This window comes from Bombyx mandarina, chromosome 02 (assembly GCF_030267445.1).
Source record: "Bombyx mandarina strain Sakado chromosome 02, ASM3026744v2".
Classification (NCBI taxonomy): Eukaryota; Metazoa; Arthropoda; class Insecta; order Lepidoptera; family Bombycidae; genus Bombyx; species Bombyx mandarina.
In genome coordinates this window covers 7,911,538-7,937,818 of record NC_143209.1, presented here as the reverse complement: position 1 = coordinate 7,937,818, position 26,281 = coordinate 7,911,538, and the positions used below count along the sequence as shown (strand labels likewise).

General features: G+C 38.1%; 1 protein-coding gene across 7 annotated transcripts in view; it reads right to left on the bottom strand.

Moving 5' to 3' along the window:
- Window positions 1-26,281, bottom strand: part of Dll (homeotic protein distal-less) — a 148,470-nt gene that overhangs the window by 78,487 nt on the left and 43,702 nt on the right. For all 7 annotated transcript variants that reach the window (XM_028172822.2, XM_028172825.2, XM_028172820.2 and 4 more), the window contains exon 3: window positions 16,380-16,567. In XM_028172822.2, the coding sequence (XP_028028623.1) occupies window positions 16,380-16,567 (188 nt within the window). The remainder of the gene's footprint in view (window positions 1-16,379; window positions 16,568-26,281) is intronic.

Below are 26,281 nucleotides of genomic sequence, written 5' to 3'. Positions count from 1 at the left end.
AGAGGGGGAAGAGGTCGACCGAAGAAGACATGGATGGAGTGTGTGAATGACGATATGAGAGAGAGAGGAATGAGTGTTGAGATGACGGCTGATAGAAGAGAATGGAAGAGAAAAATTAGCTGTGCCGACCCCACCTAGTCGGATAAGGTGGAGATAAAGAAGAAGATATTAACATACAAGAATTGCTCGTTTAAAGGTATAAGATAACAGCTTAATAAAGCTTGCGTTAAATTTTACCTACAAATTACAAACGATAAATTATATTAACAATCAATATCAAAACCCAAGCAAAGCCGCTGTCGAATGCACGTCTTAAAATAGGAAACCGCATTCGTGAACAATCCTAGAAATTCATAGGCGAATTATTTTTAAGTGTCATGTCAAATTAGTTCCGCGCGCTACTCATGTATTAACATTTTTGAATTATCCGTTTTGAATAATTAGATCTTAATCTATTAACTAGTTTTAACTGTGAGTAGGTAAAATACGCCAATATAGACCAACGTCAGGGGATTTTAATGTTATCAGTCTTTTTGGCTACTGATCAGAGACTATGGAAATACGACTTCAGTTTCGGGTAAGTCTAGATGTGATTTTTATTACATTAGTGGCTGAACTTTATTACATTACTGGTGGTAGGATATCTTGTGAGTCCGCACGGTTAGGTACCACGACCCGATCCATTTTCTGCCGTGAAGCAGTAATGTGTTTCGGTTTGAAGGGTGGGGCAGTTGTATTGTTAAAACGGAGACCTCACAACTCATGTCTCGAGGTGGGCGGAGGTATATGCGCTGTAGATGGGCTCCGGCTGCAACTTAGCAAAGCTATAGCTATAAAAAAAATTAACAGTCACCTCACCTTTAGATACATTGAAGCCTCATTCCTATGGAACGTATTGTAATGGCGGTAAGCCATCGTATCTTTTATTTTATTTTTTTATTGCTTAGTTGTGTAGACGAGCTCACAGCCCACCTGGTGTTAAGTGGTTACTGGAGCCCATAGACATCTACAACGTAAAATGCGCCACACACCTTGAGATATAGTTCTAAGGTCTCAGTATAGTCACAACGGCTGCCCCACCCTTCAGACCGAAACGCATTACTGCTTCATGGCAGAAATAGGCGGGGTGGTGGTACCTACCCGTGCGGACTCACAAGAGGTCCTACCTCCAGTAAACAGTATTTAGGATTAGGGGAAAACGTTATACAAAATAATTTTAATAACATTTTCGACCTCACTACAGGGTGGACGCCACTTATATTGTGCTCGACAGACACACAACGACGACACAACATCAGATGGGCTATGTCTTCGTTCATCAATTCACGTGTTATAAATAAAGCAGTATTTTTTTATTTAAATACATAAAATATAAATAAATAAAAAATGTTTGTCGCGGTTGCAATACCAAAGTACTAAGTGGACAAACTCTAAACGACATCCTTTAAAACCCGTTATCTGTGACGCATTTTCTTATTGAGCAGTTTATTTATATTCACATTTATAATATAGTATGACAAACTAGATTGCAGCGTGTAATAACAAGTTGCAATGCATATAATTAAAAATAATTTTACAAGCTTTTAACATTACTGTTATCCCAGTTCGGTATATCCAACCAAACGAACAGAATCAAAGGGTATCTATCCGTAAATAATCTCACTAAAATTTGTACTAGATTAAACTTTGTGGAGTTCTATACCAAAAGAATCTCTTCTTCTATATACGACTATTTATTCAAGAGTTTTATACCTTGTTTAAAATAGCAACTTTTTGGTTTCCCTTCTTTTAATTTGGTATGTAGCGTAAGGGCCTATTTCAGTGATTTACGGATAAATAGGTGAGCTCACAGGCTTAACCCGAGAGAGCTTTAGAACCTTACTGGTGGTATGACCTCTTATGAACCCGCGCAGGTAGGTACAACCGCCCTGCCTATTTCTGCCGTGAAGCAGTAATGCGTTTCGGTTTGAAGGGTGGGGCAGCCGTTGAAACTACTTATATACTTGAGACCTTAGAACTTATATCTCAAGGTGGGTGGCGCATTTACGTCGTAGATGTCTATGGGCTCCAGTAACCACTTAACACCAGGTGGGCTGTGAACGCGTCCACCCATCTAAGCAATAAAAAAAAAACTGAGAGAGTTTGCTAACACTAACCCTAGCAAGAGCAGTTCTTCGCTGAATCTACTACCGGATCGGAATCGCGACCCACTGAGAAGATCCGACAAGAAACTCATTGGGCTTAGTAATTCTGTTATGATTGCGACATATTCTCTTGTTCAATATGTCTATCTTCCAATATCTATCTATAATCCAATAATCCATTTAATATCGTGTTTAAGCGTGACCCCAGTTTTTTGTACATTTGAGCGGCTTTTGAGGTGTGCTGAGGCCTCATACTGTGTGGTTTCATTTTGTTAAAAACCACTGCCTATATCTAGCCGAGAATCTTGAATTAAGTTAGCGAACAATCACAAGTCGTATTCTCGAAGAAGTTTTAATTACGGCCAAGTAATTAAAAAGCATTGTGGGACCGAGGAAAATTTGTTTGTTGTTTAATTACATAGGCGACGTTGTGGCGTGGGCGTGTTTGGTCGGTAAAATTGTTTTGTTGTTTTCATCGGTTTTCGCGATGCGATTTCCAAGACATAGTCTGGAAAAGCTTCTCATTCTTGTTCAGGTGGAGAGGAAACGACCTAAGGACAGGGCACAAGCGAGACGGTCCAACACTAAGGAGGACAGTTAGAGGACGCATCCAAGAGGCAATCCACCTCACAGCGGACCGATGTTCATGGAAGTACTTGCGTACATGTGGTCGCGATCCTCAGCAATGAGAGAATGACAGAGAAGAAAAATAAGACATAATTATAATTACGTTTACAATTCAATCTTGCGTGTTTTTTTTTTTTAATTTTCTTTTTACTATTTCCGACCTTTCGAATGATTTATGGTATTCGTGATCAGCGAGAACGACTCTCACCCTCATCGTGAATGTAATTTTAAATTAGTTTAATGATTATTCAGCTTCTTATTCGCCGGTAGCCTAAGGGGCCAGCTACGAGCGGATGGTTAGGTGAGCTAACGGGCTCAACCTGAGATAATTTGCTAACACAGTGCGCTTCCAGCGATCTGTTTTGCCATGTACCATCCGGCTTTTGAATGAGCTCCCCTCCACGGTGTTTCCCTAGGGCTATGACATGTCCTTCTTCAAACCAGGCTTGTGGGGAGTACTTAACGGTAGGCAGCGGCTTGGCTCTGCCCCTGGCATTACTGAAGTCCATGGGCGACGGTAACTACTACCATCAGGGGGGCTGTGTGCTCGTCTGCCTACAAGGGCAATAAAAATTTAAAAAAAAAAGTAGCCCTAGCAAGAATTGTGCTTGTTGACTGTTTTTTAATGTTAATTGTGTTTTGGTGTGCAATAAAGAGTATTTTCTCTCTCTCTCTCTCTCTCTGCTTCGCTGAATCTAGCAGTGAACAGGAATCGCGACCTACTAAGAAAACTTTGCGAGAAACTCAATGGGGTTCTATGGGCTAATAACTCTTGAAAATTTAGGTTCGCAAATTTATTTTAATAATAAAAATACTAGTATATTTGAAGTTTTTAGAAAATTTCCGTGTTCTGAAGTTAATTATTCAATTTAGACGTCACGTTCTTTCTACAAATGTATGTTTATGTAGCATTTATATATGTATAAGCGGCTACGTTAAATTCAGCTTTTAATTATATGTTAATTCTTGCTTTGCTTTGCTTTGTTTTTGTGTTTCTCGAATAATTTTAATTGTTCTTAATCACGAGGACCTTAATTTGGATTACTATTTGTTATTCTATTATGTTAGTCTAAGCCGTTGAGATTCCTAGAAATAACTAAAGAATTATGAATGTTTTTGTGTGATTGTTGTCTGTGCATACCTCATTTGATTGTGATTAAACTTGCTACAGTTTCTATTGGCACTCCAGAGTGGGTTTCTGTAGTAGAGGAAGCGGGAGTGGTTCCAACAAATTTAAGTATTTAAGAGATAAATACGAAGATAACCGGATTTAACTGGTTACATTATGAAAATGTATGAAAATCGTGTATATAATTGTAAAATTGTACTATCAAGCTGAAATGCTTAGTCGTGACAAACTCAACTAAACTATCGCCCGTCTGATTTTCCATTGCCGAAATTACGGGTAGATGTCATCATTCTGCCCAATTCCTCGGTAATGCGAAGCCTGTTTTAGCTTTAGGAGACATCGGCCAATCGAGATTCCGCTTCATAGCTCAACTCTTTTTTTTTGCCCTTGTAGGCAGACGAGCACACGGCCCACCTGATGGTGAGTGGTTACCGTTGCCCGTGGACTTCAGCAATGCCAGGGGTAGAGCCAAGCCGCTGCCTACCGCTGCGGCATACTGCAATTATAAATCTAGATAGGCTGAGTGACGGAAATTTCCACGAAATACTGGATCTGTAATCACAGGCTTGCTTATTGGGTATTTTTTGAGTGAGTCAAAGTACCGGGGTCACCGACCTCTGTTTCCTGACTAATAAAATACGGACAATGAAGATACGTATTTATTGACGTAAACAAATCCCAATAACCCTCCGCTTCGAACAGAACCGAAAAGGTCATTGTGACTCCTATGTAGATCGATATAAAAATAATAATAATAATAAAAAAAAACAAAAAAAAGAAATCATAAACTTCCAATGCTTTAACTGTGAATCGACTTTCGGCTGCTTCTGATCAAAGGCTGTATTAAAATTAAAATTCATTAACATCGATATAACGACATTTGATCGTTATGTCATAATTAAAGCGATGTTTAGTGGTGGCGCCACCTGTCGGTAGCTCGTTAACGAGCGCGGTAATAGCGAGTCCGAAAGTGCTACGAAAATATAACACATTATTTCACGGCCGTAATTAAGCCTTGAGACGTGAGGCCGATGTCTAAAGAGCACCGTAACGATGTCGATGCATGACCACTTTGAGACAAATATAGGGAGTATAATTTATAATACACTGCGCTTTCCTGTTAAATACTTCCCATAGACACAGCCACTGAATTTCTCGCCGGATTTTCTCAGTGGGTCGCGTTTCCGATCCGGTGGTAGATTCTGCGAAGCACTGCTCTTGCTAGGGCCACTGTTAGTACCATTCCGGTTTGAGCCCCGTGAGCTCACCTACACGTTAGGGCGAAGCTGATATAACCTCTCAAGGCTATCAGCATAGGTAGGAAAATAAAATAATTTCAATACTTCAATTAAGCACAAGATATATTTAATTCTGGCACATTCTTATGTTGAATATCACTTCACCGCCATTGATGTTAAATTTGGGCGGATTTTTTCATTACCCGATCTCTACACATGTGTGTTGTGTAGAAATTCTGTACATGCCTGCGAGGTTTAAGAACCGTCGCAACTAATGGTAGGACCTCTTGTGAGTCCGCACGGGTAGGTACCACCGCCCTGCCTATTTCTGCCGTGGAGCAGTAACGCGTTTTGGTTTGAAGTGTGGGGCAGCCTTTGTAACTGTACTAAGACCTTAGAACTCACATCTCAAGGTGGGTGGCGCATTTGCGTTGTAGATGTCTACAGGCTGCAGTAACCACTTAACACCAGGCTGTGAACTCGTCCACCCATCTAAGCAATAAAAAAATATATACCTTCAAAATATTATTTAAATTCCCATTGACAAACGTCATCCTTCTTCTGCTCTCCAGTCACCTGGGCTCGGTGCCACATGTTTTCTCTTTCCACACTCCTCTATCATATACAATTTCTTCGCTAACTCCCCTTTTACACATATCGTCTTTCACCTAATACATCCATTCCTAACTAACAAACATATTTGTTTGTTTTTTTACAACACGCACATCGTTAATCCGAAATTATTCGAAGCACTTTTGTAAGCGACAGTACATGGCCTTCCGGTTTTTAACCCCGTATCCAGATATGAAGTTTCGATCTTGTCAATCTCACAGCGAGCCGCTACATCTAGACATAAAACGCAATCATAACCAATTTCAAAATCGGAACTTAAAATTGACGTTCTTAACAGGTCTCTGGTTTTTTTTTTTATTTTCCTCCCTACCTATTCGCTGGTAGCCTAAATGGCTATTATAGCTACGCCAGAACGGGTAGGTGAGTTCACGGGCTCAACCTGAGAGAATTTGCTAACACTAGCCCTAGCAAGAGCAGTGCTCCGCTAAATCTATTACCGGATCAGAATCGCGACCCACTGAGAGCATCCGGCGAGAACTTCAGTAAGAAAGGTTGTTGGTATGCGATACTATGATTTACGTAGATTTCGGATTCAGAAAAAAACCTTATTAATATTACCTTTATAATATAAAATGTATAGTCGGCTGAGCTTCTAAGAGTCTACCAGGCGATTAGTGGCTACCAGAAACCATAACCATTTTAACGACAAACTAAATGCTTATACCGTATCACGGATGCCTTTTCCACCAGTCCCAATTTCTTTACGGCATAAATAGACCTGTCGGGCACCACCAGTGTTCGTTCACAAGTCGATCTACCACCAATACTTATGCAAAACATAATTATCGCATTAACACCACAATTTTTCTAGCTGTAGCTATACTGAGACCTTAGAACTTATATCTCAAGACGAATGGCGCATTTACGTGGTAGATGTCTATGGGCTCCAGTAACCAATTGAGACCAAGTGGGCTGTGAGCTTCTCCACACAACTAAGAAAAAAAATTAGCTTGGGTCTGAAGTGAGCTTTATGAGCTGTTTATCGTTGTCGTAGGCGGATGAGCTTAAGACCACCTGATGGAACTTAATTGAGTGAAGTAGCTACCTTGACACTTGACATTTCCAAGCTAGGACTATCTTGTTTGTAAAACTGCCGAATAGCTTTATCAAAGATAATTTCGGGTGGGAGTCAAACGCAAGCCCCGCAGGACAATAGAGTCGCTGATCGAACTATAGTGCGCGCGGAAGCGCTAATCACCTTCTGAGGTATGTGGGGGGTGAGACGAAGGAGGGCGCGATTGACAAGACGCACACGACATATTTAAGTGCAGATAAATCTCAGAATAACATGTTAGAATTAACGTAATGGGTACCTAATTGTAATATCGTATCTTTCTATTTATATTTTTTCAATTTTTATAGACCGACAGAGCAACGTAAGCGATGGCGCTGAACCGCATCAAAAATGTGCAATAAATTAAAAATACGACCGACTGTCTAGTTAAAAACAATTAAAACTAACCATTAAGTTCGATTGTGTTCAATTGTTTACAATTGATGACAATTTCCCAATTATTGAGAACAGTTTCTTTTGAAACAGCTCTCTCGTGGAGAATTAAAAACATTTTTACGTTCCGCAGGATATTGGTTTTTGTCCGTTATCTTCTTTTATTATTATATATACTATCGGTCCCCCGGTAGTCGAAATTCGACTATAAGTAATTGAAATAAGTTTGTACACTATTATGATTCTATTGTCAAAGACTTACCATACTTCTATAATCACAGATATCGCCAAGACTCCACTTTAGACAAATATTATAGTTACTATTTTATTTACTAATAATATATTTACTGGTGGTAGGACCTCTTGTGAGTCCGCACGGGTAGGTACCACCGCCCCGCCTTTTTCTGCCGTGAAGCAATAATGCGTTTCGGTTTGAAGGGTGGGGCAGCCGTTGTAACTATACTGAGATCTTAGAACTTAGATCTCAAGGTGTGTGGCGCATTTACGCTGTAGATGTCTATGGGCTCCAGTAACCACTTAACACCAGGTGGGCTGTGAGCTCGTCCACAAATCTAAGCAATAAAAAAAAAATTAATAAAGGCAAACAATATTTAATTTATTCTCAATTTGACCACAGACTATAAGCAATAAGAAAAGTTTGACTATAAAGAAACAGTAGGCATGCGTGAGTGTGTCAAATATATGGTAGTATGTGTAATGTTTTTTTCATGTATTTTTATGCATAATTTAAAAAAAAGTTTATCATTCTGCACTCCTTCTCTATATTCTCTATAAGTGTGGGAAATTTCATACTCCTCCGTGCGCACAATTTTGGTAAAAAGGGGTACAAAGTTTTTGCTTCATGTATTATTATATAGTTATAGATATTGCGAGTACGAAGTATGTATTTGAGCGGAATGATTTTACGTTGATTTATACAAAATTTAATGGAATTAAACGAGACTACATAAGATAAAATAATGCTCCAATAAAATGTATCCATTTTACGATACTTCAATGGAACTATTCAGAGGAATAAAGGGAGGGTTTTTTTTTGTTTAAGGAATTTTATGACCTGGTAACTAAGACCTTTAAGTCATGTCTTATTTTAATTTATATTCTTATTTTTATAAAACATGATGGAGTGAAATGAAATGAAGATGATTAATTTGAGACATTAACGAAATGGGATAAAATTAAATTAAATGAGATTATAGGTGATGAAATATAATCTCAGTAAAATGGTGGACATTTACTGAAATTTTTTCAGTGGACTTTTTGGAAGATCCCGAGAAGCTACGTTCAGTGGCTTTGTTTCATTTTTCCACATTTGTGCACATTCACAGATACTAAACAGTTAATTAACCACCGTTATTACACATTTAAACCTGAAGAAACACTAAATAGACAAAATAAAACAAATCACAGAACTTCAAAAAAAGGCCAGGAATAGAGGTAAGGTTAACGATTGTGTTACCAACTTAAAAATTATTAAATTTTAATTTTTTTTATTGCTTATATTGGTGGACGAGCTCACAGCCCACCTGGTGTTAAGTGGTTACTGGAGCCCATAGACATCTACAACTTAAATACGCTACTCACCTCGAGTTAAGTTCTAAGGTCTCAAGTATAGTTACAATGTTGGATATAAATTTCATTAGTACCTACATAACTGTTTGTAAAACACTAAATATCAATAACATTACTTTCTCGTGTCGGGATAAGTTAATTGAGCAAGCAATGAGAGGCCACGAGTGGGAAAATATCATCTCCACTCCGACATATATATGTATATAACTATATTATATGTAATGGTCTTTTTACAAACGAAAAATGAACTCAACCAGTGACCAGGTGCGGAAACATCTGTTTAATTAACTAATCACCCGTAATTTGCCTTGATTGATTTAAATGCGCGAAGAAAACGTATTTATCATTAAAACATTTCGATTGAGCTATTAAAAAAAAAAGCAATTTAATTGCTCTAATTAAAAGAAAAGGGGTGAGTTTTGATGTTTGAGCCGATCGGTCTTTTTATTTGTTTTATTTTATTTATTAGTACACACATACAATACACGTTACACAGTACACATTACAAGCTAAAAATATACATAAAAATACAAATAAAAAGAAACCAAATCTGGTTTTATCAAAATCGGTGGTGGGAAGTGCTATCAGCACTATCTGGTATGTACTTCTGTCCTAGGTATTTATCCCGTAAAGCACTATTATTAGTTTTAAATTAATTAATTTCCCTCTGTCTTATCACTCTTGTCAGAGCGGCCGTAGTCGTCATTTAGCATCATTGCTCTGGGCAGATGCTGTGCGCCTTACAAGCAATCGCAACTTCTTCCGGTTTGTGGTGAGCCTGGTACACTCTTGCAAATACAAAACTAATTAATGGAGGTACGTAAAATGATGTACATTTTCAAGTACTCACTCACAGAGGCGGCGAAGCAAATCTTTTTGCTAATTATTATTGGTGCCTCCAGCTTGCATCATGTTCCTCAGTGCTGAGGGTCGTGACCTTTACAGAGCACTTTTGTTTGGATCATGTTCCTCTATTTCTTCCTGCCCTCAGTGCAGTGGATAGCGACATTGATGCTAGAGTCCAATGTCGTTTTGGTCCTCTTGGTACCATCAAAACATTACTTAAATTTCCACTAGCGTATTCAAAAGTACTTTTGTAAGCGATAGTACATGTCATCCGGTTTTTAACCCCGCCGGATATAAAGATTCGATCTTGTCTCTTTCATCAAGCTGTAGGAGTGTAGCTGCAACCATATGTTTTCTTGCTAATAAGAGGCTACGCGGATAATTCTTCCCTAATCGACACCGATGCGGACTGCGGCGATGATCCGTCTCATGTTATCCGGTTCGAAGGACCATAATATCCGTTATCCGGATGTAGCTGGGACTTTGACGTCAACTGTCAAGATAGCAATAATTTCATAGTGTATAAAGCCCGATGTATGCTAGATAGGAAATGAAACAGCAATGACGCCATTCGTAAATTTTTCGTAATTTGCGTAATAATTTTTTTTTGTATAAACATAGCGATAGATAGCGAATTTTTGGTGACAGATGATATTGATACGTAATTTACGTTACTTTAAAATTTTCTATAAAATTTAGTTATTTTGTTAAGTTTTGGAGGTTTTTTTTTATAGTGGTAACATTTTGTAGTTGTCAAAAAAATGAACCGTATTAAGATGGAACAGTATTGTACCTTATTATTTGATTTATGTACAATCGATTTAATCTTCCCACGGGCTGAAAATATGCTCCAATCAAATCTCGGCATTATCCCGAGACGTTGCTTTGTAAAATTAACAATTTAGATGAAACAAACAACACGCACTTTTTTAGTCGTCGTGGCCTAACGGATAAGACGTCCGGTGCATTCGTGTTGAGCGATGCACCGGTGTTCGAATCCCGCAGGCGGGTACCAATTTTTCAAATGAAATACGTACTCAACAAATGTTCACGATTGACTTCCACGGTGAAGGAATAACATCGTGTAATAAAAATGAAACCCGCAAAATTATAATTTGCGTAATTACTGGTGGTAGGACCTCTTGTGAGTCCGCGCGGGTGGGTACCACCACCCTGCCTATTTCTGCCGTGAAGCAGTAATGCGTTTCGGTTTGAAGGGTGGGGCAGCCGTCGTTACTATACTTGAGACCTTAGAACTTGTATCTCAAGGTGAGTGGCGCATTTACGTTGTGGATGTCTATGGGCTCCAGTAACCACTTAACATCAGGTGGGCTGTGAGCTCGTCCACCCATCTAAGCAATAAAAAAAAAAAAAAAAAAAATTAATAGAACAATACATAATATCTTGGCTCTACCAATAAAAATGTCAATATAGTAAATCGCACAGTCACTAATTTGAACGTTAAGAATGATGACTTTCTATTTTCGAAATGGCCCGACGTGATTGGCTGTCAAACTTCGACCGCTGACCAATGGGAGCTCGTCAAATGCAGTGACTAGGCACTTTTAGAACAATCGTGTGGATTTTTTTGAGCTTTTTTTTTGTAATGTATTAAAAATCCAGCTTCCGTTAAAGTGGCGGGGCTTCTGACTTTTGGTTAGTTGATTGAGGCCTCGAGATCTTTTGTGAGTCACTGATGCCCCGACGGACATCGCCCTACTTTTTAGACGGGGAAACGTGTATTTAAATGGCAATACGTTTGAAGTCCTCGTGGCCTAAAGGATAAGACATCCGGTGCATTCGTATTGAGCGATGCACCAGTGTTCGAATCCCGCAGGCGGGTACTAATTTTTCTGATGAAATGCTTACTTAACAAACGTTCACGATTTACTTGCACGATGAAGGAATAGCATCGTGTAATAAAAATCAAAATCATTAGTACCCGCTCCCTTACAAAAGCTCAAAAGAATCGTTAATGCGACATACATTTTAATCGCATTAGAATAATGAAATTTGTCTAAGCTTTTATTAGCTTTTTTTTCTTTCTTGACTAATCGACAGGGAAAATAGTACAAATCAAAAGAAGAATTAAAGCTATCTACCGCCCTGTTGGCTTATTGCTACTGTGAGTCTCTCAAAATACCATAACTTCGATACGGGGTGCATACGACCTCCCTTCTCACCTAAAGTTGAGCAGTTATTATAGTAGAAGTATAAATTCTGGCCGATAAAGTATTCTAGCAACAAATCAATCAACATCGTGGTACCTACCCGGCCAGAACCGAAAAAATGACTAACCACCACTAAAATATTATATCCCTATAGTACGAAGTCTCGTGCTGATTACTTTAAAAAAAAAAAAACTTCACTTACAAAGAAAGATCTTACAAAAAAAAATCAAAGTAATTTAAAATCACATCTAGCCTAGATTGATCGTGGTTACCAAATAAACAGTATTCGGACTAACAAAAGGCGACCCATAAGAAAAAGGCTGGCAATCATAATGTAATTGTGACATTAGTCACACGTTCTGGCAACACCGGCACACTCACTGACATCAATCATTCTGTTCTGTCAGATGTAAATTAAGTTTACTTTTTTATGGGAATACGCATAGAGAATTGCAATTGTAAAATAAAAATAAATTGGTCTACCATCACATTTACCAGGATTGGCTGTTTATTTAAATCTTCAAGCACGTCTTAAATACTTCCTTATATTCATAAAAAAAAATGTTATTTATTTAGTAATCACGCTGTCTTTATTAATGACATAATGTTGAATGCTCTATATAACCGATTCAATGATTCCTTTCGACTCGATGATTACTTGAAATATTCCACGAATGCCTAATGGCTAATAATCCAAAAATTAGGCATGAAATAGGCGCGTGTTCTGTTTCTATGATAGTAATAGTCGAAAGATACCTGATTTGCATATCTTCTTAAAATTAGGTGGTTTGAATTATATTATCATTATGATCCTCAAAACCTAAATAATCAATAAAATTTAACGAATAGTTGATAGAAAATTGCTTGAAAATCGATTTTTTTTTTTGTACTTTCTTCTTCAACCCATTATTTTATATCAATGGATAGATAAAAATGCTTTTTTGACACAATAAGTAATAACATTCGTACCGTTTTTTTATTATTTTAGTTTAATCTGTTTGGCTATTAAATAAAAAGTGGTAACAAACAGTTTACAATCCACTATTAAAAACATTCGAACTTGGCTGTACAAACCATGGTTCCCGTTACCCGTTCTCATCGAAGAAAACGACCATAAAAAATCGCGTTGGCGCCTTCCCAAAGGCGTATCCTATTCACAGAGTATAAAACAGAAAAAAAAAAACTCAACTTTCTGATACAAAACATTGTACATTGATTAGTCTTTCATTAATTATTACGACCAAATCTAAAAGCCGTGGTCCATTCCGAGAATCGATGAATCGGTCGTAAAAAAAATCTCTCTAATATGTTACAACAAAATTGTTTTTAAGCCTAGACGTTGAAACCGCGCACGGGAAACAAACTTAGTGTCATTCACTATGATATTGGTAAAAGCCCGCTAAACTTCTCGTTGGATCTTTTCAGTGGGTCGCGATTCCGATCTGGTGCTAGATTCTGCGAAGCACTGCTCTTGCTAGGACTAGTGTGGGCAAATTCTCTCAGGTCGGCCCCTTGAGCTCACCAACCCGTCCGGACGTAGCTGGAATAATAACCTCTTAGGCTACTAGAGAATTGGTAGGGAAAAAATTAAGGTAAAAGGCAATATAATTTGCACATAGTGACAGTCTTATGGCGTATGAAGATTTGCCCAAAGGTACACTGCTGTCTATCGCTGCCGCTAATATTTCCCAGTTTAAAAGGTGGGACACTTTACATAAAAGTGGCGATGTGAGTAAGTTCATCTGAGTCATTGCTGGTATATATTTTATGTATGTTTAAGACAATGACATTAAAAAATCATTCAAATTCTGGTACAAAAATTATCTCGGAGCATTTTGACAATTATTTTATAAATGATAAATAAATATACTGCTAATTTAGCTACTCATTACATTAATTTGAAAACAGAAAAATATGAACTTAATGCCGAAAGTGATAACGTATATTTTCGGATGCGTAGTTTGCTATCAATAGATCTATGTGTAGAATATAGAATAGTGCGGGATTCTATTCAACTTTTTATAGTTTTAATGTTGAATCGAATCGCGGTATAGATTAGCTAGGGTTGGGATATAAATAATAGTTAGTTATCGATAAATTAATTCTAAATGAAAATATTCGTAACTATACTAACTCCGGTAGCCCTAAATATAAAATGCAAGAAAAAGACTATGCGATAAATGGCAACCTAAAAATTAAAAGAAACTTATTGGAATTTCCAAATTTACAAATTTTCATCCGAAAAGGAAAAATATGCCTTCTTTGACATTTACAAGCTATTTCCTTGCTATAGTCAATAATGTTGGACGCCCTCCCAGCCAAGTGGTGCGAGATATTGTGAGAGGTGATCGGCAAGAAGAGACGGCTTAGTGACGTAAGTTGCGACGGGACTATCTCCAGATGTTTAGTGCGAGTTTTTTAACTCCTCGATTACGTAAAAGTTAAATGTGTTTGGAGTTAGAACAGCACCCCTAGCGACGAACGTAGGGAAGCCAACTCCATACAAATTCATCCATTCACTGGTGGTAGGACATCTTGTGAGTCCGCGCGGGTAGGTACCACCACCCTGCCTATTTCTGCCGTGAAGCCGTAATGCGTTTGAGTAGGGCAGCCGTTGTAACTATACTTGAGACCTTAGAACTTATATCTCAAGATGGGTGGCGCATTTACGTTGTAGATGTCTATGGGCTCCATTAACCGCTTAACACCAGGTGGGCTGTGAGCTCGTCCACACATCTGAGCCATAACAAAAGTTGAGTTAACTTTTACACGATCGAAAAGTTAAAAAAACACGCACTAAGCACACAGGAGTTGTCGACTTTAGGCTGATAACGATGATGACGTGGTCAATAATTAGGATCAGTTACACAGGTTAAGAACTCATATAATCGAACACAAAATATACATACATTTAATAGAGGTAACGGTATATATATACCTAATATAAAAATGAATTTCTGTTCGTTAGTCTCGCTAAAACTCGAGAACGGCTGGACCGATTTGGCTAATATTGGTCTTGAATTACTTGTGGAAGTCCAGAGAAGGTTTAAAAGGTAGATAAATATGAAAATGCTCGGAATTCAATAAAATCACAATTTTGTTTTTCCTTTGATCTGTCCCCCTTCGGACGCTTTCTTTTTGTTTGTTTTAAGTTTATTTTATTTATCGATTGAGGCACTACGAAGTCTGCCGGGTCATCTAGTCTCCAATATACTTTATCGACAAATTCTCACGGACGCCGCGTTCTTCCCTACGAAGAGCGGGTTCATCAAAGCGGACACAACCCGAACAATAACTGAGAAAACTTAAATTATAATAAAATTAAGTGTGGATAGTTTTTTTTTTTTTTTGTAGCCCTCGAAGTTTAACCGACTTTACTAATAGTGTAGTTACATCGAATGTTATTGTACGTGTTATGCTCCTCACACTAGTACACTTACAAATTTGAGTTAACTTTTACGCTGTCGAGAACGTTAAAAAACTCGCACTAAGCACATGATTCTGTTAGCATTCTCCTGTTACAAAGGCGAAAATGTTTCCCTTTCACAAATGTCGGGATATAGATAAAAAAAACACATGTGTAACTTGACAAAAAAAAGTCCTTTTTAATAAAAGCTCTAAGACAAAACAATATCCCTCGCTTTTTTAATTATACGTTAAAATAAAATTGTCAATTCACTATCAGCTGCGTTTAGAGAAAAAAAATATATAATTACACCTTTCACGATGTCATTAGATTTCAAGTATTATTCCCGTGGTCTTAAAGTCAGTTTTTATCTGCACAAATATTCTAAGATAAGACAGTAGTGTATACGCACACAATGTTTTCATAATTATAGTTCTTGTGACATAATTACACACGTGTGGTCGGGGCGCCATTTTGTTTTTTCTTTTTTTTTTTCAAACGTTTCTGAATTTCGTAACTATTATATTTTGAAACTACAGAAGTGTTCGAATTTTAAATTTAGAATTTATTTTACAGTATTTTTAATTGGTATTAATTTATGTTTTTTTTAAATCTCAGACTATGGTTTAGCATTTTGTTGTTTTTTCAAATTTGAAATATTCTATTAATGAACGTGTATTGAAGATACAGTTCGATGTTTAGTAAAGTTTTGAGTTGTGATAGCTTAAGGTTTTTGAATGTCGAGGTGGTATGTGTCTCTTTCCCTTTGCCGTTCCTTCTGCTTGAATAGTGACGTCACAATTCAGTAGTCCGTATTAGCAGTATAGCGTGCTCTCTATTTAGCATGACTTTTAATATATTCAACTCCCTTACTCCCGAACTAACTCGAACCAAAACAATAAGCATATTAATTAATTTACGACAAATTTCTTTAGATATTTGATCACAAAGTGTAGTATGTAGAGTTTTTAAACTAGTATTAATTTACCCTACTGTATGGTTTATTTTACGTCGCCCTCTTGATTCGTTACGATTTCCATAAGTCACGATTCAAGCGATGCGAGGCCATGACGTCATACCCCGTGACGTCATACCGCGTGACGTGTGCAAAACTCTTCATGGTAAATGTCATCGTGTCTTCAACTTACCTGCGTCTGCGTTAGTCCGAGGCTGGCCGCCAACTCCGCCCGCTCCGGCAGCGCTAGGTACTGCGTCCTCTGGAACCTTCTATTCAACTGCTGGAGTTGAAGGCTGGAGTATATTGTGCGGGGTTTCCTCATCTTCTTCCCTTTGCCGTTCACGCGGAGACCGGGGTCGTCCGAGAGACCGCATTTCTCTGTAAACAAATACAACATATTTAAGATGCTACCATCGTGTCAGTTACTGTCTGTGAGTCTTTTGAAGTTATACTTCTTTAGGCGCGTTATGAAAAATTGATGAGAGTGAAATTTTACGATGCGCGCGCACCGTGACACTAAATTAACAGAATGAAGTTGCCCACTAAATCGCTCATTACAATACGACCGACGTAGCTTGGCGAGTCTGAATATAGCCGCAGGTGAGCTTTCCGAACCGTACCGAGAATTACCGAATTTATACGATGTCAAGAAAAGGAATGTCCAATATGCGTGTTTGAGGATGTTGTTTAATCGATATTTTTTTCAAATTGATTAAAATTTAAATAAAAATAAATAAATAAATTTAATAAAAATAAAGTATAACTTCTTACGTAGGTACATAAGTACACGCACCCTTTTTTTATTGCTTAGATGGGTGAACGAGCGTGAGTGGGTGAATTATCGTTCTTAAGCTAATAGATTAAATCTGTTAATATGCTATGTGTTTGATTTAATTTTACTTGGCACTTTCAATGGACCCATACGCGTACCACATTATTGCCTATTTCTGCTGCAAACTCGCCATTAACTCAGCTCTCTCTTCTCAAAGAGCTGCAGTACCTACCCACGATGTTTTATGGAACTCTCTATCATTAGCTTACAGATATTTATGCCAGGTATTTTTTTATTGCTTATATGGGTGGACGAGCTCACAGCCCACCTGGTGCCAAGTGGTTACTGGAGCCCGTAGACATCTACGACGTAAATGCGCCACCCACCTTGAGATATCAGTTCTAAGGTCTCAAGTATAGTTACGACGACTGCCCCACCCTTCAAACCGAAACGCATTAATGCTTCACGGCAGAAATAGGCAGGGCGGTGGTACCAACCCGCGCGGACTCACAAGAGGTCCTACCACCAGTAAAAATGTAGATTTAATAATGAAGGTAGTTGTAAAATTTCTTCATTAAGGCAAGTCTACATTGTCTCCAGCTCATGTAAGACAAAGTAAGGGGCTATGCATATAGTTGGTCGGAAATACTCCATCATGATGCTCACATGTTGGCTCAATATTATCGTCATTTCGATTAGATACTTAATAATCCGAAATTTGTAACTAAAAAGAAAACCGACTCGAAGGCAATTAAATATTTTTTATGGTTAATCCAAAACTGCTGATTAGATTTAAGTATACGGAACCACATGAGAAGCACTAGCTTTCGTACAGAAAAAGAATCAACAAAATTGTGTCACCTAGACAAAAGGTCTGGTTTCTGACGCACATAAAATATTATAATCTCATATAATACAAACCTAAAAAAACGATTGAAAGATTCTTGCTTTGCGACATATATATTATATATATCGTTTCTGTAGGTCTTGATTTCTCTGTGTATTTCTTCAATTTTATAACTACTTGACTTTTGGCGAAAACGCGAGGAATAAAGTTGTATGATTTGTTTTATTTTGTCTATTTAGTGTTTCTTCAGGCTTAAATGTGTAATAACGGAAAAAGTCTCAGTAAATGACCACCATTTCACTGAGATTATAATAATATTTCATCCCATATCATGTCATCTCATTTCATTTCGTTTTCATTTTATTTCATATTATCGGTTTTCATATTAAAAAAAGTTTTTATTAAAATTAAAATAAGACTTGACCTAAAGGCCTGAAATCCCTTAAAAAAATTATAAGTACTCTATGCTATCACGGCACGTCAAACTTTTTTTTAAATTCCAAATCTTGTATGTAAAAACCTTTAGCCCATACAGCCATGAATGTCAGATATTACTATGAAGCCTTTTTTTCGTTGACTCCTGTGCTTCAATTTGATCGTGTCGCATTAATCACAGATTAAAAATCAAACCAAAAAAAAAACAAACGTCCATTCTATCTTAAAATCTAATCTATACCGTTTTCTAAACGAATACCATACCGCGTATGTACATCGGATACATCGCGTTTTCGTCCAGTAACACACACACACCCCCATCGTAAATCAACTCACACAGAACGACGCAATAAATCAACAATATAAATATTCGAGTTACACGATGCCCCGCGAAGGCCCGCCATCCATTTTGTAAAATATATGAAAGGCACATGCTACTTGATAATAATAGTCAGTGGTAAGTTGTAATTATTGGGGGTCTTGTGTATCGCGACGATCGGATCGCCGCGAGTCGTACGCGTCCGACACCCAGCTCTTTTTGGCGGCAAAGGAACGTTCGAATATTAATATCTCAACAATAATTTGATGGTCTCGAACGACGTTTTTTATTTTTTATTTTTTGTTTACGTCGTTTTCAACTTTAACATGTTTCCGAACGTGATGCGTGGAGAATCCTCTTCGATTTTTAGAATCCGTGTGCTTCGTGTTCGAAAGAAAAAAAAAAACGTGTTTGTTGTTTTTTTTTGCTTCCCTTTTCTTTAAATTTGAAGATGCGTTCTCGTCTAGCGACCTTATAATAAATGCATTTGACCTTTGCAAGTAACTATTTTGATGTTCATGTCAATTTCGCTGAGACATTTTGTTTGATAGCTTCGAGATCTGACCGTGAAGGATGCGGGACGAGCTTGACAAATTTATATTACTTAAATTATTTTTTATTCTTCTAATAACATATATAGAACATAGATAAGTATGTTTTAACCTTACAAGGGTAGAGATACATACATACATTTATCATTGCTGCGAACCACTCATTAGACAATTGACACACATACCTCAAGCCTCCAAGTAAATGACTTCACCCGTCTATTTAATAAAATTTAAATTAATATTAAAAACTTTATCTGAAACCATTCGCCATTAAGCCACGTCGTATTGAAACCTGAAAACGACAATATTACATTCGTTTTTCTATAAGTTTATCTTTCCCTAATTTACTGCTATTAAGAAAATATTTGGATGGGCTGTGTGAAAGAGGATATGCTAATTTTTTTTTCATACCTAAACTGATATCTTGAGAGACCATATCAGCGTCACAGGGCCAGTAGGTGAGCTCACGGGGCTCAAACCTGAAGTTGTTGCTAACACGAATCCTAGCAAGAGCAGTGCTTCGCAGAATCTATCACCGGATCGGAAACGCGACTCACTGAGAAGATCCGGCGAGAAACTCAGCGGGCTGTGTCTGTGGGTTAATTTACTTGTCGAGCCCTTCGTCGCAAGCGACGGGTTCGATGGGAACGATGACCAGTGCTTGAGGTACCTAAAAGCACCGTTAGTGGATCGAGAGGATCCGAAATGACTTGTTTTGGACCACGTCGACTGCTTTCCATTTTGTCCGTAGGGTGTGGAATCGACGCACAGAAAATTATCTAAAATATTACGAAATTCTTTTTTTTTTGGAAATTATTATGCCTTGACAACGAGACCTTTCAGCCAATGCTTACTTTCTTTTGTTATAATATGAAGCGAAATGAGATAAGCTTCATACTTCATGATATCAGCTTAGGTATGAATAAAAAAAACCAGTATTTTAAAATCAACATCAAGTTTTATTTTTTAATTTGATATTTTGTTAATTAACACTGTGTTAATGTACTTGTCGAAATCATCGAAGAGTTCGAGGTGAACAAAGCTTATAGCATCAGCCTACTGAGTCTCCCGCTTCTTCTCAACGGATTTGGAACCAGTAGTAGATACATTAGCGGCAGCTGCTCTTGAGCTGTTAGGCCTCCTTTGGATGCCCTCGGGCAGCTACCTATTACCAAGCCCCACCCCTCCTAGCTGAGCTCGTATTGCCCACCTGTCCTGGTGAAACTGGAGAGGCCTCCGGGCCACCAGTAATCCGTCTATCCCAAAAACATAAACTATTATAGTTTCGTACACAAAAACTGTTTTCTCCCTTATATAATAAAGAAGAATTTTTATAGAATTACTAGGCTATTGCCCGCGACTTCGTCTGCGTGGAATAATTACTTTGGCATAACGCTAAATTTTACCCACCCACTTCATTTGCGTAGAAAGTGAAAATACTTTTGAATAATAGAGAATGTTAAGGAGCCATTTTTTTAAACTTTTAAAGGGGAACAATTCTGTCATACATTATTTTAGCGTAACTTTAACCGTTATCACAGCGCACGCAGCGGAAGCTCTCAAAAGCGAAAAATACCCCGATTTTGAAACATTATTTATTGGTGCTCCGCTTGCATTGGTCTTAGCGCGATGTTATATAGCCTATAGCCTCGGCCCTGTTATATAGCCTTCAAATCGGACCAGTAGTTCCTGAGATTAGCGCGTTCAAACATACAAACTCTTCAGCTTTATAATATTATAAGTTTTTTTTTTTATTGTCTTTGTAGGCAGACGGGCATACGGCCCACCTGATGGTAAGTGGTTACCGTCGCCCATGGACTTCAGCAATGCCAGGGGCAGAGCCAAGCCGCTGCCTACCGAAGTATAGATTTTGTGCGTATATTTTATCACTTTTGTTTTAATATCTAATTCCACTCACAATATCGTGGTGCTGCATTAGAATTTTACGTTTTTCGCAAAGCCTCCAACTAAATCGTTCGGAATTTTGTATAACAAGAGGGGAAAAATTAAAAACGTATTTTTATTCAATGTTTCCGAGAATCCATTCCCATGGCAAGTATTAGCCGTCCGTGTGTGAGTTTAATTAGGGCTGGCAATCGTCCGGTTGTGTTTTTATTGATTTATCGATAAATTTTCATTGGTGTCGCTTTCGTCGTTTCTATCGTCATAAGGTCGGTTCATTGGTTTCGAGTTTGGATTCTTGGTAAAGGTCAGTCGTTGTCTTTGTTGAAGTTGGCTGTTATTTGGAATCTGGCTGTATTTGTTTATGTTTTTTTATTGCCCTTGTAGGCAAACGAGCTTACGGCCCACCTGATGGTGAGTGGTTACCGTCGCCCATGGACTTCAGCAATGCCAGGGGCAGAGCCAAGCCGCTTCCTACCGCTAAATGTCTTATAGTTGTGTTTGTTGCAAGGAAGAAAAGTGACAGTCTTGATAAACTACTCATCACCTGTAATGTGGAAGGAAAAAGGGCAAGAGGGCGTAGTCCCATGCGCTGGTCCAATCAAAGTAAGACCTCATTGGACTCCAGCATCAATGTCGCTATCCACTGCGCTGAGGACGGGAAAGAATGGTGGAATATAGTCTGAACAGAAATGCCCCGTAAAGGTCGCGACCCTCAGCACTGAGGAACATCATGCAATTATATCATTATTTAGAAGATCTGTTGTTGTCATGCCATTAATCCTGACAAAAAATCGAATGTGTTAATCCAGATTATAAAATATAATTGTGTATTAAGTACATTCAGGTTTTAGTGACGAAAATACAGACTTTCACATTTATAATAATTAGTATAGATCAATTTCTTTGAGCCGGAGTGAGTAGCTACCTCCTGCATGTTCTGCCGCAAAGCATATTGTACTCTATTTTAAAGTGGAGAACAGTCGTTTTTTTAATACAGCTGACATACTGAGTAGCGAACTGTCATAGAATAATAATAGATCCGACAAAAGCTTGACATTGTCAAGAGGACTCATACAAGTTCAAGATAGCAGCAAGCGGTCTACACACTCTACACTAAATGAAAGATCTTTCCTTTGTCGTTTCTAATAAAGGGTGACAATTTTCGTTATGATCTTTATGTTCGAATAACAATTTAACACCACCATTTATATTTCGTAATGTAATTCAGCCATAGTCGCCTTAGACAAACAAAAATAACCAATTTAAAAAAAAATATGTCACATAAAATACTTATTATCATATCGATACATCTCGCGTCCCTACGTCTAACGTACACAGCAAACTGACAGACCTACAGACAAAACAATGGAGTGCCCGAAGCGGGACCACACCCACCTAGTGATGTCAACTGTGCAGCGCTAGGGACGTGAAATTATCGATACTAATAAAGATTAATCGATGATTTAATATAACATACAAACATACGATTAATTATTTCATATGACGTAATGTTCAATTATGTAGTCGCCATTAAAATCCTTATATGAGCAAGAGATATGCTCTACATTCACTCGCTCTTCCAGAGCTTAAAATATTAATAGCTTCAAATTTTATAGCAAATTTAAGGCATTTTTTTTTGAAAAGGTATTACATACATTCGTACTTGTGTATTGTATAATACAAAAATTGATTGCTATCTCTTTTCAACTACACTTTGGCGTTTTTCTTGAGGTAGAAAAGTGAAAGTTCATGGATGAAAATTGCAAAAGCATTTGAAAAGTTTAGCTTAGAAGCCCAGCGCTATATGACAGAGCTCTTAACCACAACATCAGATAAAGACTTTTTGAGCCGTGCCTGTGTCCTACATTGTAACAATAACTAACTTAACTTTCCAATCGACTAGTATGGTTGGTTAGTTTACGTTAGAAATTGGCTGATGGTCGCTCACATTGAAACCACTTGTACTAAAGCATTGCAATACCGTTCAAAATTATGCGAATATATTACGCATAGATTAACGCACGCGAATACAGATTAACTCAATGCAAAGTATGACACTGACAATTCTGACAGACAGCCAGTCGATGACATTTGAGTTGGGGCCGATGAAATTTTTTTTCTTTCTAAGCTATTATTTTTTGATTTTACAAATTATATGAATATATATACAAATTATATCGATATAGAAAGACAATTTAATGGCTTTTCTTCATAAATTGGATAGTGGATAGAGGAGAGAGTGTACAGAATCTACTCTTATCTTACGTCTTGATGAAACCGTAACCAGAAACTTGTAGAAATTTAAACATATTTGTTACCTGAAGTAGAGGCACTTTCAAAGCGCATCGTCTTTTAGGAACTCCGCCCACGGAACCGCCCATCGAAAAGCCGAGATATTAAAAGGCCCAGTGAAAAAACAATAAAAGCTTTACAAGAACAAGAGGAAGAAATAAAATAAAAAAAGAGAAAAATCGGCCTTCGTGCTTTTAAATGAGGCATCACTAATGTTGTTCAAACGCAAACCGATTTACCGTTGATCTGAATTGTGTTGATCAAGCTCGTTGATGTAAATCCAGGCTTTAAGCCAAGCTACGGCTAATAGTTGCAACTATTTTCGCTGCAGAAGTCAATCTAATCTCAGGTCGGATTGTACTGGTGGTAGGACCTCTTAACAGATCTAGAGGCCGCAGCCATACTCGTTGGTCCGATCAGATCCGCACCGCTTTGGACAGTACAGTGTACAGCGCGCTGCATGACGCCGTGGACAGGGGAAAGTGGAAAAAGCTCCTAACATTGAAGCTCATGGGTGATGGTGGTCACGACCCTCAGACATGAGGAGCACGACTCGAGGAGGAGGACCTCTTATGAGTCCCCGCGGGTAGGTACCACCACGCCGCCTATTTCTGCGGTGAAGCAGTAATGTGTTTCGGTTTGAAGGGCGGGGCAGCCGTTGTAACTATACTGAGAGCTTAGAACTTGTGTAGAATAGGGATCGAAGCGCATAAAATAAAAGTTACAATGTTCCAAAATCTTCTATTATAATAATAACTAATAATTAACACTTTTATTACGTCTTGCTCATTTTTCAATCGTCTTCGCCATCTTCCAATTCTCTGTCATTCTCTTCTCCCTTTCTTTCCGTTTTCTCTCACTCACATATTAACGCTCCGTTCCACATTCTTTTCATACGTTCCGTTCTTACCAATACTACATTTATATCTCAAGCTGAGTGGCGCATTTACGTCGTAGATGTCTATGGGCTCCAGTAACCACTTAACACCAGGTGGGCTGTGAGCTCGTCCACCCATATAAGCAATATAAAAGTAATACCTGGCATAAATATCTGTAAGGATACCGAGACCAGGATGTTTTTCGCAAAGTTAATAATGAAAATTAAATTTCGTTGTCTTAGAGGCCAAAAAAAATCAAAATGTTTCACAGCTCTACGGAGATACTTCTAATAAACACATGGTCCCTAAGTTTGTTTCGCCGGTTGATCGATCGATATAAGCGATTTTTAATTCAACGACGAATTAAAAATTGACTTACTGAATTTAATATTCGAGTTATACCGTATTATAATACCGTATGTTCCATGGGGAGTGCTCTGAGGAATTGTTCGAGATGATACCGGCATCTCGTTTTTACCATCGCACCGCCCGCCACCGGACTAGAGTTCACCCATCATACTACCTGGAGCCACTGCGGTCATCCACAGTGCGTTTCCAGAGGTCTCTTTTGCCACGTACCATCCGGCTATGGAATGAGCTCCCCTCCACGGTGTTTCCCGAGCGCTATGACATGTACTTCTTCAAACGAGGCTTGTGGAGAGTATTAAGCGGTAGGCAGCGGCTTGGCTTTGCCCCTGGCATTGCTGAAGTCCATGGGCAACGGTAACCACTCACCATCAGGTGAGCCGTATGCTCGTCTGCCTACAAGGGCAATAAAAAAAAATATATTTGCCCAATCAATCCGCCGTCACTCACATTAAGACAAGAGCTCAATGTCTCAATTAGTAAAGCTGCCTCAAACTTGAGGCCTGAATACACGACGGCATCGCGGCAAACGAACCTAGTTTTTCACACCCGCGTGTATGCCACATGAATCATGTAATTATTGTTTTTTTTTTTACGTGCGTGACAAAAACAGTTGCTAGTTTGGGGTCGCGTCGCAACTGTTGCCCGATTGTGGTTTTACTAATTGCAACAATTCTTGTTTTCATTTTATTTTTTTATTCATTTCTAGGGCGCCTGAACGTGGTACCTATTCTTTTAACGCTCAATGCTAAGTCGTATTGAGCTATAGATTAATAGAATTAACTCGGATTCACGGATTCATGGACGTGTGATGCGTAGAGAGGAGATTCATGTGACTAGGAGATGTATGGAAATGGTAGGGCAAGGTAGAGGGGTAAGAGGTCGACCGAAGAAGACATTGATGGAGTGTGTGAATGACGATATGAGAGAGAGAGGAGTGAGTGTTGAGATGACGGCTGATAGAGAAGAATGCAAGAGAAAAATTCGCTTTGCCGACCCTACCTAGTGGGATAAGATGGAGAAAAAGAAGAGAAGAGACACAGCCGGATAAAAACTTTACACATTAATATTATACATACATACGAACTATCAAGCTTTTAATTAATCATATTTACGACGCGAAAAACGCACGCCCACGGCCAATAAAACTTTTACGAATAAAAAAATCGCAACATCAAATACAATTTGAGGACCGTAGACCGTAAAAGTAATTTTGATTATAAATTTTAGATTTTTTTTTGTTGACGTTACACTGAATAAGAATCATGAATGAGCGCATAGATGCGTCAAAATATTAATGAAATCGGCTTTAGTGACGGGTGATTGTAATGTTAACGACGGTATTATCTCGAAGGATCCATCAGAACATTCCTCATCGAATTTACCTTATAAACCACAAAGACGAACCAAAATAACTTCAATGACCATTTTACATGGCACTGAACACAGATAATAAAAAAATCTATTATAATATTATGTATTTATCATCATTCTACACTTTAAATAATTAGAAAATACCCACTAATTACATATTATTACTATTCAATAACACCAAGCTACAAATAAAGCTACAATCATCTAAAGCTAGTGGTGTAACATGAGCCGCATAAAGCGCCGGACCTTACTTTTTGTTCTAAAACAAAAAAAGCCCGAAAATAACGTCGACGTAAAAAGCTTTCTGGAGCTTAAAGCGAGGTCGGGAACACCTCCTACTATAACGATCCAAA